Source organism: Chrysochloris asiatica, unplaced genomic scaffold (assembly GCF_000296735.1).
Source record: "Chrysochloris asiatica unplaced genomic scaffold, ChrAsi1.0 scaffold00118, whole genome shotgun sequence".
Taxonomy (NCBI): Eukaryota; Metazoa; Chordata; class Mammalia; order Afrosoricida; family Chrysochloridae; genus Chrysochloris; species Chrysochloris asiatica.
Window position 1 is genome coordinate 7,176,603 of NW_006408636.1, and position 15,035 is coordinate 7,191,637.

Consider the following 15,035-nt stretch of genomic DNA (forward strand, 5'->3'; position numbering starts at 1 on the left):
TCTCTTCCTCCATCTCTGGTGCTGCTGCTTCTCTGGCTAAGGTCCTGCATTCTGGTTATGCTTTTCTCTCTTGATGGTCCCAGGGTCCATCAGTACTTCACTCCTTTTTATTGCTGAAAAAGATTCCATTGTATGGCTGTACATGTATTGTACATTCATTTACCAGCTGATGGACTTTTAGGTTACCATAGCATAGTGGTTATGAATCGGGCTGTGAACCGCAAGGTTAGCAGTTCGAAACTGCCAGCCATTCCGCGGTAGAAAGATGAGGCTTTCTGCTCCCGTAAAGATTTACAGCCTTGGAAACCCTGTACAGGGTCACTATGAATCAGAACTGACTCCATGGCACACAACATGAATAATACAGCTATAAATATTCACATGCAAATTTATATGGGTGTATGTTTTATTTCTCTTGGGTTACCTAAGAGTAGAATTGCTAGGTTGTATGTTTAACTTTTTTAAAAATTGCTAAACTTTGGTATTCCAGAGTGCCTATATCATTTACCTTTTTATCCCCATACTTCTGGAGTTGGATTTATACTTAGAAAGCCCTTTCCTTACACTAAAGCTAAAGAGAAATTAACTCATGTTTTCTTCTACTGCTTACATGGTTTATTTTTTTAATTTCCTTTGCATTTCGGTTTTCTGTTGGGAATTTATTCTTGTATATGGCATGAGCCTAAGGAGCTCTGGTAGTGTAGTGGTTACGAATCGGACTGTGAACCTCAAGGTCAACAGTTCGAAACTACCAGCTGTTCTACGGGAGAAAGAAGAGGCTTTCTGTTCCCATAAAGATTTACAGCCTCGGAAACCCTGCACAGGGTCGTTATGAGTCGGAACCGACTCCACAGTACTTAACAACAACAACAACAACAATGGCATGAGCCTACTTTCTTTTAATCCTCATTTTTAATAACTTATTTTTGATTATAAAAGGGATACATTGCTTCTCATTGTACATTTATAAAAGTATGAAGACTAAAGCTTAAAAATATCATTCCACATCACACAGAGATGACTACTCTTACCTTTCAAATTTTCCCTTTTGCGTAGTTTAAGTTGGGTTTCTTAAGAACGTTGAATAAATGAACTGAGGAAATCTAGACTCCCTTAGTGACATAAAGGACTAATCTCAGTGTAGTTATTTTAGAAGCAGTTTATCAAGAACATTTAAAATAAACTACTTAGCATAAATAAAATGACTAATTTAGGATTTAAGACTAGACTTCATTCTGGCTCCTGCTTGTTAAGCAAATCTTTCCTCTGCAGTCATGCAGATGCAGGATGTCATAGAGTGGGTCAAAATACAAATAATCATCTGAAACCCTCTTATGCAGGATGTTCTCAGAAAATCTATTGTTGTATGCAAATTATTTTCAACTTATCTTACTGTTTTAAAGCAATGTAGTTTGATTTATATTCTTAAGTGCTTGTACTATACACTCTTTGGAAGCCTGTGTCTTAAGATAGGTTAAATAATACATAACAAACCTGTTTGCTATCTAATTTCGGGAAAAAAGCCGATCTTGTCACCAATCTACAGATGCAACTGTCAGCACATATATCCTTTAGTCACATCACAGACAGCACCACTGTGAGAAAGCTCATCTTAACTTTCGAATATTATAAACCCTGTTCTTTGTCTAAACTTTTCCATGGACCATGAATCATTCTTTAAACCATTAATAAACCTTTTTTATCTTGGAACAGATTGCAAGTATTTTCTCTGCACTACAACTGACCTATCTTCTTTTCCTTTCAGTTTATCACAAACAATTTTTCATGTGTTATACATGAAAAAACACCCCAAATTCAAACATATTCTGTTGTTGTTGTTAAGTGCCATTGAGTCAATTCCAACCCATAGCGACCCTCTATAGGGTTGTTGTTGTTAAGTGCTGTCGAGTTGGTTCCAACCCATAGTGACCCTGCCACTCCTTAGAAACCCTAATCAGAGTCGCTGTAAGTCAGAAACAATTTGATGGCACTTAACAACAACAACAATATTAAATCATTAAAGTATTTCAGGGATATGTTTCAGGACAATTTTTTTTAGATTTATATGGGATCATTTTAACTCAACCCTTGCACTGTAGGATATATTTGTATCAACCTTTGATATGTTGTTGTCAGGTGCTGTCAAGTATGTTCCAAATCATAGAGACCCCATGCATACCAATACAAAACCCTGCACAATCCACACAGTCATTGCTATGTTTGAGCCCATTGTTGTAGTCCATGTGTCAATCCATCTCACTTAGGGTCTTCCTCTGTTTTGTTGATCCTTTACTTTAACAAGCATGGTGTGCTTCTACAAAGGTGTATTTTTCTAATATGTTAATATCTTTGTTTTAGTGTGGCACCTTCAGAGAATCTACAGTCCCTGATGGAGAAGAATCAGTCTCTGGTAGAGGAGAATGAAAAGTTAAGTCGAGGTCTGAGTGAGGCAGCTGGTCAGACAGCCCAGATGTTGGAGAGGATAATTTTGGTGAGACACCCCAGACTAAAATACTAGCAATCTGGACGTTTACTAGCATTAGTTTCTGAAACATTTAACCTGCTTCTCATTATGATAGATAGGTTATATGGAAAGAAATGAGTTAGTATTGCCATATTATCCAGGGAGCTACTCTGGGATAAATGTATGGACTTGTAATCAAGCATACAGAAAAGCTGAAAGAATTGTACAGTGATTACCTATGTGGTTGTTGTTGTTTAATGCTAGAAACCCTATATAGGGTTTCCAAGAAGCGGATGGTGGGTTTGAACCACTGGCCTTGTAGTTCAAACTAACCCTGCAATCCAGTGCTTTATCCTATAGCGCTCCACCAGGACTCTATATAGAACACCGGTATATCCACCAAAAAGAATCTACATGAATCCCATTTTAAAATAGATTTGTTCTAAAATGCCAGAAAGGAAAGAAACAAGTCCCTCTGTCACCTTAGGTCAGCTTGATCTTTACCATAATACTGTGACTGTCCCCTCACTAACATATTGTTGTTGTTAAGTGCCATTGAGTCAGTTCCAAGTCACTGAGACCCTGTATAGGGTTTCTGAGGAGCAGCTGGTAAGTTTAAACCATGGGCCTTGCAGTTAACAGTTCAGTGCCTATCCTACACCACTATTTCCAAGTGGTGGATCACTATGTAACTGATTACACTATTCTGAATCTGATAGTAACTTGCAGGATCAGTGTGCCCTAGCTCTGTTACTAGCACTTTTCTAAATACAGCTCAGTCTTTGACAGCACAATTATTGCCAGAAGTACAGATTAATTTCTACCAAAACATAATTGCACTTCTATAACTTGTATATTTTCATGCACCAGTATGCTCTCTAGTCAGGGAAGGCTAAACTGCTTAAAGTTTTCTTTACAGAGGCCAAATCTTATACCCATTATTTTGTCCATTCCTAGCAGAAAGGTGAGAAAGGGATCTATAGGATTTTTCCACCGATTTTTTTTTTTTTTTGGGGGGGGGTCTCCAATGCTGTGTATTATGCCTTTGAAATAACTCCAGTACCTGTGCTTCACATTTTTGTTAGTGCGGCTGACATAACAAGCAGCACTTGTTATATCAGCCACATACTCATCTGACTTTTATAAGGTTGTTACTATGACTGTCTGGTAGGCTTATTGTTTGATCCCTTGTCACAACTTCATGACAGGTGTAACATTTTTGTCCTATATAAACTATCCTTCCCAAATCTGTTGCAACATCCAGAATGTTATACTGTGATTAAAATTAATTGAAAATAGTAATTTTCTTCCCCAAACTCTTAACTGCCTTCTTCCATTTTTATCTTTATCATAATTCTTGTGCTCCACCCTTTTTCTTGCCTTTTTTGCTAAAACTAGCCTTGTAAAACAGGTAGTGTATAACTTTTAAAAAATTCTCAGCTCACATTGAGTGTGAAGAGGCCCTTTTAAAATTTAAATGCCTTTATACTGGGACTAGGCAACAGTGTTGTATAGGAGCTAATTAAAAGTAATTTTTGTGTGTGTGTGTGTGTGTGTGCAAACAGCAGAGGATTCCAAAGTTCTCTATTAAATTAAGACTTCACATTGTATACTGGAGTCTGAGCTTCATGGCAATCACAAGACCAGCTGCTTGGATGCTATGTTTAGTAGCTCATGGTGACCAAAGGACTAATTTTCATTACTCTGTTAAAACAAACAGACAAACACATTTTTTCACTAAATAACCAAATCCCACTAAATCCTCCTTTATAGCAAAATAGCCAGGCTTCTACCTATATTTTAATCCATAGGAGTAAGAGAAAGCATAATTGGGTGAGGCTGTCAGGCACTGCCACTGATGATTTCCTGGATCTTTGTTGCAGACAGAGCAAGCAAATGAAAAAATGAATGCCAAACTTGAAGAGCTCAGGCAACATGCAGCGTAAGTTTCCTACTTGATGTTTGTTAGTGCCCTATACCATCTTAGTATATAATGGTAGATCCTCTTGCCTCTGTAGTGTGATTAACTCTTAGGTTTCTTTACTTCAATTTCAGCTGTAAACTGGATCTTCAAAAGATAGTGGAGACTTTGGAAGACCAGGAATTAAAAGAAAATGTAGAGATAATTCGTAACTTGCAGCAAGTGATTGCCCAGCTATCGGTAAGCCAAATATGGGCAGTATAAATAGGTATATATTGCTTACATTTGTTTCTTTTGATGCATGTAAGAATTTCTAACTCTCTGCCCTTTTTTTTTTAAGCTTTTATTGTGAATTGAGTGATAGTTTACATGGGAGAACATTGTTTTGCCCTCATCATACCATATTTTGTTTCACTGCAATGATTACAATCCCTTCCACGCATCATCATTTTACAGTATTTGCTTCTATTTCCTCTGGGTTTATCCTTTTTGTTTGTTTGTTTTTTGATGTACACAAAATCTCGAAGGAATATATAATCATTTATACAACCAAAGAGCAAATTCTACAAGCCAGCCCCCTGGCTGCCAGCACACAGCCTTTCTCTTTCCATGAGTCTAGAGTCTTCAGCTATTCTATCTCTCCATGCCATCACCTCTGCCTCCATCTCTGGTGTAGCTGCTTTTCTGGTTGGGGTACCACGTTCTGCTCATATTCTTCTCTCTTGATGGTCATAGAGTCCAGTGTTCCTGGAATGTAAGATTAACTAATCACCCCCTTTATGTTAAACAACTTCTACCTTTATAGTTGTGGCATTCTCAATTAGTCATGATAATAATTTCTCATTGTTGAATCAAAAGAATCCTATCCCCATCTCCTTTCATCAGACCCATGTAGACAAAATGAAAACTATTCAGTGGGGATTCTACTTTCCCCAGCATACTTTGGAACTAAACTCCCTCTTGAAAACTTTTAAGCCAGCCACTTCATGCCTTATAGCCCTCCACCCCAATTTTAGGTAGCTAATGTCTAAGTTCATCCCTATCAACCCTGTATACTGAGGGACTAGGCTTTATCCTTGATGTGAAGACTCCTTCCCTCTTGGTTGGTATTTTGAGCTACTATGTCTGTAAGTATAGGTCAAGTTCATCAAATTGTAGCAGTTTACACTTGCTTCCTTTATCAAATTTCTTTGTCTTCCTCTAATTGAGCTCTGATCATCAACCATCATAGCTAGGTCAAATGGGTATAATGCTGCTTTTTTTTTTTGAAGCAATTAGATTATGAAGTACTTAAGGACAGAGATCAAGAATATTTTAATGTGACCTTAATATTGAATTTGTTAAGTTAAAACATCCATAGGTTACATATGCAGTGACACATTAATACAGTTGTGTGTTGTGTAATGTCCATGATACGTTCTTTGAAATAGGATGTTATATGAACAAACTGTGGTTAAACCTTATGCAGTCCCCAGATTTTGAACAAGTCCCATTTCTAAGTCTGTTTTTAAGTTGAATTTGTAGTTAAGTATGGTTTGTATCTAACGTCAGTTACTCAAATGCTTATTTTAGTATACGGTATATAGTGTACCTTGCTATACATAAAAAACTTGAAAGAAACATTTCCAGATAACACAAAAAAAAATCTTTGACATAATATTTGTTGTTTAGTGCCACGGAGTTGGTTCTGACTCATAGTGACCCTGTATGGTGTTTGTGAGGCTTGCTGGTGGGTTTGAACTGCTGACCTTGTGGTTAGCAATCCAGTACTTATCCTACAATGCCATACCAGGACTCTAACATATAACAGACTTGTTATTAAGTACCATCGAGTCATTTCTGACTCCTAGAGACCCTGTATAGGATTTACAAGGAGCAGCTGGTGAGTTTGAACTGCCAACCTTGTGCAATTCAAAACGACTGTGCAGGTCTATTGCTTATCCTACAACATCACACCAGGACTCCAGGTTAATAATGTTTTATTACGTGTTGCAAAGTATTACCTGTTTATTATTAGGAACCATATGTATGTAAAATCAAAATTTTAATATAATGGAATTTATGGGAATTGGAACCACCAATGTGTATGGGGTCGGACTTTGCCCAAACAAAGGTAATAGTGTGATGCATTACTATTTTTCAGGATTCTAATTAGACACCAGAAGGAGAACTAAGGTGTAGTGCAAAATTGCCTGGATAGCAAGAGAAACAGTTATTGATTTGCTGTCCATTCAGTGTCAGCTAACTTAATAAGAGTGCTTGTACCATTCCCCAATTTTAAATAAGCTGGAATCTGACACATAGCTCAGAACACCCAGGGAATACCATAGCTGTCTTTATAACCAGTAATAAGCAAATATGAATAATTGTTCTGCCATAAGCTGATAAGTTCCATTTAAAAATTTTTTTGAACTGTTGTAGTAGGTGTGTGTGTGTGTGTGTGTGTATGTATACATATGTGTATATGTGTGTTTGGGATTAGGGAGAGAGGAGTTATTTGTTTTTCCCAGAAGAAACTCTTTCACAGTGCCACCACCCTAAAAATAAATTTTTATTTGTGGATTCCTTCTCTTTCATAGTCCTTGGGCATGCATATATGTTTTTGTTAACTGAAATCATAGAATCATATAGTATGTTAAGGCATTGTGGTTGGTTAAGGCTTTATGGTTGGTATTACAATCATCTACACTTTCTTGTTTATTATTCTGAAGCAATACTATAAATGTGTCTTGTGATCATTCCTAGCCCTTGCAAAGCTTTTCATTGTATCAGAACAGTGATTAAGACACTCTGGTGTTGCTCACTGTTTTCTAGAGTTGCTAAGAGAGTATCACAAAATCATCTACACATAATATTTGCCGTTAAAAAGTAAACATTAAAAAAACATGTTATACAGTATCAGGGTGTGATTAGGATGACTAGTTCTAAGAAATCAAATTAATAAAGTTCCAAAAGGTATTGCATTAATATTATACAAAACTGCCCTGAATATCCACCAAATAGGACTTAGTCATTGAGAACCTGTGCGGTAGACTGAGGTTTGAAGCCAGCTCTGCCACTTACTATATAACCTTGCTAGATGCTGTAGTAATGTCAAAAGAAAATAATTTAAGTGACTCAAAAAGAGGTTATAATGCTCATGTGCTTAAGAAGAACCTGAACGCCAGGTAACTCCCCAAGTTGAAGCAGTGTTGAACTTTCACAGGGTGAAGAGACGAGAGAGTTGTGTGGCCTTGTAATTTGGTTCAGGTAGCAGTTTTTGTTTTTTATTGCTATGAAACTCTTGATTAGACATTCTAATTTGCATGCATCTTGCAGGATAATTGATATAGTGCCATCCCATCAAATGTCAGAAGATTATTTTTTAAGAGATGATCTTGCAAGCTTTGTCTTATGTTGGTTAGTCGAAGTCCAGAAGTGGGACAGGTGGCAAAAAAGAAAAAAAAAGCAGAGAAAGGGAATGAAGTGTTGTGAAAGGAAAAAAGAATGGGTGATGAACTGCCTATAAAATTCAAGAAGGCATCACAGAAGAAACTGGGTCTTTTGAATAGTTTTCCAAATAGATAAAGGGGAAAGGACACTCCTTCTACAGGAAAAGGCACATGTAAAAGAGGTATGAAAGTAATTTTTTTTTAATGATAAGATTTGACTGTAGCTAAAATATAGAGTGCATCCTAGAGAACGGCTACCACAGGATTAAATTTCAACATCTATAATTGATTCAACAGAATGTAGAAATTATTGAACAATATTATTAATATTACAAGCAAGTAAAATTTTATTGATGATAATTCAATAATGATTGCAATAGTGCATCGACAAGGAGCTGCCATAAATTCAATCCAGATTCAGAAGAGGACGAGAAATGACAGATATCTTTGCTGATTTCAGATAGATCCAAGTTGAAAGCAGAGAGTACCAGAAAGATGTTTAGCTTCAAAGAAACCTATGGAACTAAAATAAACAACTGAGGCACCCATAGTGAGATTATGACAGTATGACTGGTGTCAGGGGTGCCTGTAGAAGAAGTTGCTAATGGTATATGGCTCAAAGGAATTCTGTAAAATCCCTGTGTCTGCCACTAAAATGCACTTGGTACACACAGAAGGAGGGTGCTAAGGATTGCCACAAGTAGACTTCCATCTACTGGCACAGTTAGACAAAGTAAACCTCTTATCCAGGAATTCTGCTAGACTCTTGAATCAGAGTTCTCCATGTCTGTTGGGATACATTTTTATAAAAAAAGAAAAGACACACGATGTATCCTGGAGCTTTTATTAAGACTCACTGTAGAATTCTGGTGGCATAGTGGATTAAGAGCTGGTCTTCTAACTGCAAGGTCAGTGGTTCACATCTACCAGGCACTCTGTGGAAGAAAGATGAGGCTTTCTGCTCCTGTGAAGATTTACAGCCTCAGAAACCTTGTACAATGTTGCTATGAATCGGAATCCACTTGACGGCACATAAACACCACCACCACCCACGGTGAAAACAGTGTTTCCACTGTAAATGCTCATGCCCTTCAGTCTGGATTAAAACTACTTTTACTTTAAATGAAGGGTTAATACCCCTTTTTAGTTATGATGGCAACCATTGTTCCTGGAGCTTTTAGCACTAAAGTGTACCAAATCTTTCTTTAAATACAATTCAAGCAAACCTCCTTGTTGCATTTATCTGTGAGGAAATTCATGCAAGCTTTTCACTTCCTGAAAATCAAATACTTTTTTTTTGTTGTTTTTTTAACATGACCAGTTACATAAAAATTATGCCCAGTGTTGAAGTTACAGGTTCAAACTACATTTTGAAGGCTTTTTCTGGGTAATGTAGTACATTGTATGTACCCTATCATTGTACCCCTTACCGTCACCTTTAGTAAATTTTATCTTTTACTTAGAAGAGAGTCTCAATTGTTGCCTTGGTATGGGAGGAAAGTGGAGTGTTAAATTGAAGTAAATCCTACTGTTAGATATTTACATATAGAATAATTAAGATAGAAACTTGCCTTGTTAGTATAGAACATGTCACCATAGCTATGAGCTTAAATCTTAGCATTGTGAACACTTTCCTGGGCTAAAAACCAAACGTAAACCATCAGTAATCATGTCTTCTTCAAGGCTTACCCCATCTACTTTGATCCTGACCCCATTAGCCTGTAGTATATTGAAGTACTCTATTTTTAAGAAGGAATTTATATATATATATATATATATATCTTGCCCTTGGAAAATTACCAGTACTGCAAATCATGATGAAAAAGGATGTGGTAGCATTGGAGCTTCTTTGAATTTTCTTTGAGCCTCACTAATTGGGAATTTCTTAGCATAGCAAGGAAAATATAAACAGCACTTACTCTGCTTCTTGCCTTAAAGGTATTGAGATTCAAGTTTCAGCAGCTATGTAAATTTTCGTGGAGCTGTGTAGAGAAACTCCATTTGCTAACCCTGTGTTTTCTCTATTATTGAGCCAATAGTTCTTTCACCTATGATCTTTAATGTGACTTCATGGAGATAATCCTTTCTTCCCAGAGTCACTTAAACAGAATTGGTAATCCATATGTTACAATGCTAAATAAAGCTTACATTCCTGTGTGGAGAAAAAAGCTTGCTAATATGATAGCTTATAAACAAATTAGGCCTAGTAAGTTTACCTTCTGGTTCCCCAAAAATATAAATTTGCCCTTTTAGGTGGTACTCAGTGCTTACCCTTTCTTTCCAAGTAACTGGAGTCCTGGTGTGACACTGTAGGATAAGCACTGGACTTTGAATCACAAGGTGGGTGGTTCAAACCCACCAGCTGCTTCTTGGAAACTCTATACAGGGTAGCTATGAGTTGGAACTGGCTCGATAGCACTTAACAGTAACAACAAATAACTGGAGTAGTTGCATATGATCTCTTCTTATCTATATGAGGGACAGAGTTGCACTGCATTTGTCTGACTTCTGAGTACTTTTTCCCTGAAAACCCACCCAGTGGCTCTTGCTACCTTGACTGACGGTAAAATAAAAATCAAAACTAACCCTTCATTTAATTCTGCTGCACTGCCAATATTTGATAAGCCAGTTTATAGAGTGTATCTGTGAGATTGACTGGTGTTGTTGTTGTAAAGTGCCATTGGGTTGGTTCCAACCCATAGCGACCCTGTATAGGATTTCTGAGGAGTAGCTGGTGAGCTTGAACTTGGTGGTGGTGGTTGTTAGGTGCTATTGAGTTGGTTCCGACTCATAGTGATGTACAGCAGAATGGAACACTGCCCAGTCCTATGCCATCCTCACAATTATTGTTACGTTTGAGCCCATTGCTGTTATCACTGTGCCGGTTAATCTCATTGGGGGTTATGGTTGTTATTGTTAAGTGCCATCTAGTTGGTTCTGACCCATCACAACCCTGTATAGGATTTCAGAGGAGCCGCTGGTGAGCTTGAACCGCCGACCTTGCAGTTCAAACAGCATTGCAGTCTGACACATTAACCCACAGTGCCACACCAGGACATAAAAAGAAAGGGTTGTTTTTAAGTGCTATAGTGTCGGTTCTGACTCAATGCGACCCTATATAGAATTTCCAAGGAGTGACTGGTGGATTTGAACCACTGACCTTAGTCCAGTATTTATCCTATAGTACCACACCAGGATAGAGTCTATAAATAACTTTGAGCCATTGGAATGTCAAAGTGTTTCAATCTGGCCCAGTGATTTCTGGCAGAGCAGAATTGCCACATGAATGTATTTCTTAAAGACACTATATAATCATCCTTTATATGGAAGAAAACATTTAAGAGGTAAAAGTGGGAATGTATGACTATTGGAGTATATATGACTACCCAGTGGGTCCAACACAGTAAGTGGTTTCTGTGTATAGTTTGTTTTGTTTTAAATTTAAAACCATTGTAAAAGCTTCACCTCAGATTTTTTTTTCCCTAAACTGATACTTTATTCACTGCAGGATGAAACTACTGTTTGCATGGCTGCAGTCATTGATACTACAGTGGAACCAGAAGCTGTAAGTAATTGGCCCCTTTGTGTAGAACCAGAAGCGTTGTGCCATTTCCTATAATTTATCACTCATTTGAAGAAGAGAATCCATGATTGTTTTCATCCTCCATAGAATGGCCTAGAAATTCAGAAATCTTGAGTGTAAACTCCCTAACTTAGTTATATTCTATCTCTAGTAGTGCAACTGATAATAAATGGTAGGACTTCTCAGAGATGTCATAATTTACAACCTAACGTACTGGTTTCTTATTATGTGCTAGTATTCTTCATCAACTATCCAGCAAGTTAAAATGAGTAGAGGAACAAATTGGGAACTAAACAAATTAGGAAACGACGACAAAGTCTAGCATAGCATTGGAGCAGAAATGGAAACGAATTTCTTTCTGACTCAAATGTTCTATGGATAGGATTGTTTGGTGCTAAAAGAACCAAATGCTTGTGTTTTAAGAATTGATAAATGGCCAAAGGTTATAAAGTCAAAATTAAAAACTGTACAATGGTTTGGTTGAGATGGCATTTTCTTCCTAAAATGAATCTATATTGGTAGTTTTATAAGAATAAATGAGACCTCTTATCTATTTCCACCATTCCCAAAGTGACATTTTCAGGTACCTCTTTCCTCTAAGGTCTCCTTGGAATGAAATAAAAGTAAGAAATATTGGTCAAATAAAGGTAAACAAGACAATAAGTTGTTTCTGAGAGTCAGAGTTTCTAAAATAAATAAGGTGCTTGTGAGAACAGTGAAATAGACTAGCTCAATTTATTTCAGATGGTTAAAGCAAATGTATAAGAAGCCACGGTTATAAAAGAACAAAGGTGTTGGAATTATTGAACTGGCCATGAGAATTGATAAAACAGTGCCTAAGAAACTCCAATTGCTTGTTTCTATAACAAGTAATTATCCTTATTTCCTCCAGCAAGTAGAAACCAGTCCAGAGGCCAGCAGGTCTTCTGATGTTTTCACCACTCAGCATGCTCTGCATCAAGCTCAGATGTCTAAAGAGTTGATTGAGTTGAATAAAGCCCTTGCACTGAAAGAAGCCCTAGCTAAGAAAATGACTCAGAATGACAGCCAACTACAACCCTTTCAGTTCCAGTACCAGGTAAACTATTTACTCAAGTCTACTGTCTCTTTAAAGTAGCTCTGGTAGCGCAACAACTGTCTCTTTAAAGTAGCTCTGGTAGCGTAGTGGTTATAAATTGGCCTGCGCACCTCAAGGTCAGCAGTTCGAAACTACCAGCTGTTGCATGGGAGAAAGATAAGGAGTTCTGCTCCCATAAAGATTTACAGCCTCAGAAACCCTGTACAGGGTCGCTATGAGTCAGAACCGACTCCACGGCACATTACCACCACCACCACTACCACTGTTTCTTTAATTGAATGGGAAGAAAACTTGTACACCATTTTTTGTAATGAAAAGACAGGATAATATGTAGAGTAGAGCTAGAGTTGTTCTGTTGGGTATTGTTTTGTTTTAAATTACAGGCTTTCGATCTCTATTCAGGGTTGTTGTTGTTAAGTGTCGTGGAGTCGGTTCCGACTCATAGCAGCCCTATGTAGAGTTTCCGAGGGGCGACTGGTAGATTTAAACTGCTGACTTTGCTGTTCAAACTGTCAATGCAGCTGAGTGCTTATCCTTTAGTGCCACACCAGGAGTCCCTATTCAGGATAGAGAACGTATAATTTTGTCCTATTGAGTCTAGTGGAGTCCCTAGGTGGTGCAAGTGGTTAACGTGCTTCACTACTAACTGAAAGGTTGGAGGTTTAAGTCTACTCAGAGGTATCTCACAAGAAACACCTGAGAGCCTACGTCAAAAAAATTCAGCCATTGAAAACCATATATATACTCTGACACAAATGGGGTTGCCGTGAGTCAGGATCAACTTGACAACAACTGATTTAGCCTAATGCCTTAGCAAACATGGTTTGTACTTGTTGAGACTTTGTTTTAATGACTATACTTACTTTCTGAGTAAGGTATATTTCTTAGTAAATGATGACTTTACAAATAGCAAAACTGATTTTCCTAGTGGCGATTCTAAGTGGCCCTTGCTATTTAGTAAGCAAGTCTTTACTTCAAGTAATTCTTTGGTTATTAGGTTACACGTAAGATATGGCCCTTATAAGAAAAGACCTTATTTTTCCTTATAGCCTAATGCCACATATACTTTCTCTGGGATATCACTATGAACTTGTTTGGATGGATCATAGGAATAAAGATGAATAGGGTTTTTTTGTAATTTTTCAAAATTGGGCCACCAAGTCCTTCTTCCTAGTCTGTCATAATCTGGACATTCCACTGCAACCAATCTACCATGAGTTACCCTGTTGATATTTGAAATACTAGTGACATCACAGCAATATGCAAGCCACCACAAGGTGTCCAGGGTTTTTACCAGAGGTCAACCATATAGGTACTCTATATCTCCATGTACCAAAATTCAGACACCCATAAAGAAGATGTCAAAATAAATCATTTGTTTGCACAATTTATATCCATTGTGTCACTCTTACCAGTTAGGAAATAGTGGAAATCCTTTCAAAATCTAAGCTTCTAGACATGAGTCAAGATCCAATACTGCAAGAACACCTTTCTAAGGAGAGTAATCTTGGGCCTGCTATTGTTGTTACCAGGTGCCATTGAGTGGGCACTAATTCATAGTGACCCTACACACAACAGAAGGAAATACTGCCTGGTCCTGGACCAACCTCACAACCTTTACTACACCTGAGCCCATCGCTGCCACCATTGTGCTAATCCATCTCATTGGGAGTCTTCCCCTTTTTTTTTCAACCCTCCACTTTACCAAACATGATATCTTTCTCCAGTGACTGGTCCCTCCTGATAATATGTCTGAAATATGAGACGAAGTCTAGCCATCCTAGCTTCCAAGGAGCACCCTAGCTATACTTCTTCCAACACAGATCTAGTTGTTCTTTCGGCAGTCCATGGTACTTTCTTTTTTTTTTTTTTTAATTTAAGGTTTTTATTGTGGATTCAGTGAATGTTTACAGGGCACATAATCAGTTTCACATTCAACCATTCGTATAATTTGTTTCACTACATTGACTACAATCCCCTCCATATGCCATGAGTTAAAAGTATTTCTCTCTATCCACTTTAGCTTTTTAAAAACACACAAACAAAAAAACCCACTCAGGCATATATAATAATTTACATCTCCAAAGGGCACATTCTGCAAGTCTGCTCCAGGTGACCAGTTCTTAGTCCTTCTCTTCTTAGTTGATGAATCTGGGGTCCTCAGCCACACCCCCTCTCCATGCCCCATCTCTGCCTCCATCTCTGGCACTGCTACTTTTCTGGATAAGGTCCCGCATTCTATTTGTGCATTCCTGTCTTGATGGTCCTAGGGTCCTCTGTTTCTGGACTGTAAGATTAACCACTCCCCTTTTTTTTGTTACAAAACTTTTACCTTTACAAGTGTGACAGTCACAAATAGTCATGATAACAGTTATTTACTATTGAATCTTATCCCCATCTCCTTTCACCAGACCCATCTAGACAAGATGATAGCTATTCAGTGGGGACTCTTTCTTTCCCCCCACCCTCTAAAACTAAGCTCCCTCTTGAAACCTTGTAAGCCAATCACTTCTTGCCTTTATTGCCCCCTCATTTTAGATAGCCAATGTCTAAGTTGC

General features: G+C 37.7%; 1 protein-coding gene across 1 annotated transcript in view; it reads left to right on the forward strand.

Moving 5' to 3' along the window:
• The window catches only part of KIF4A (kinesin family member 4A), a 236,359-nt gene that overhangs the window by 80,700 nt on the left and 140,624 nt on the right, over nucleotides 1-15,035 (forward strand). The window contains 5 exon segments of the mRNA XM_006878266.1: nucleotides 2,359-2,491; nucleotides 4,348-4,406; nucleotides 4,520-4,625; nucleotides 11,325-11,381; nucleotides 12,292-12,477. Coding sequence (XP_006878328.1) covers nucleotides 2,359-2,491; nucleotides 4,348-4,406; nucleotides 4,520-4,625; nucleotides 11,325-11,381; nucleotides 12,292-12,477 — 541 coding nt within the window.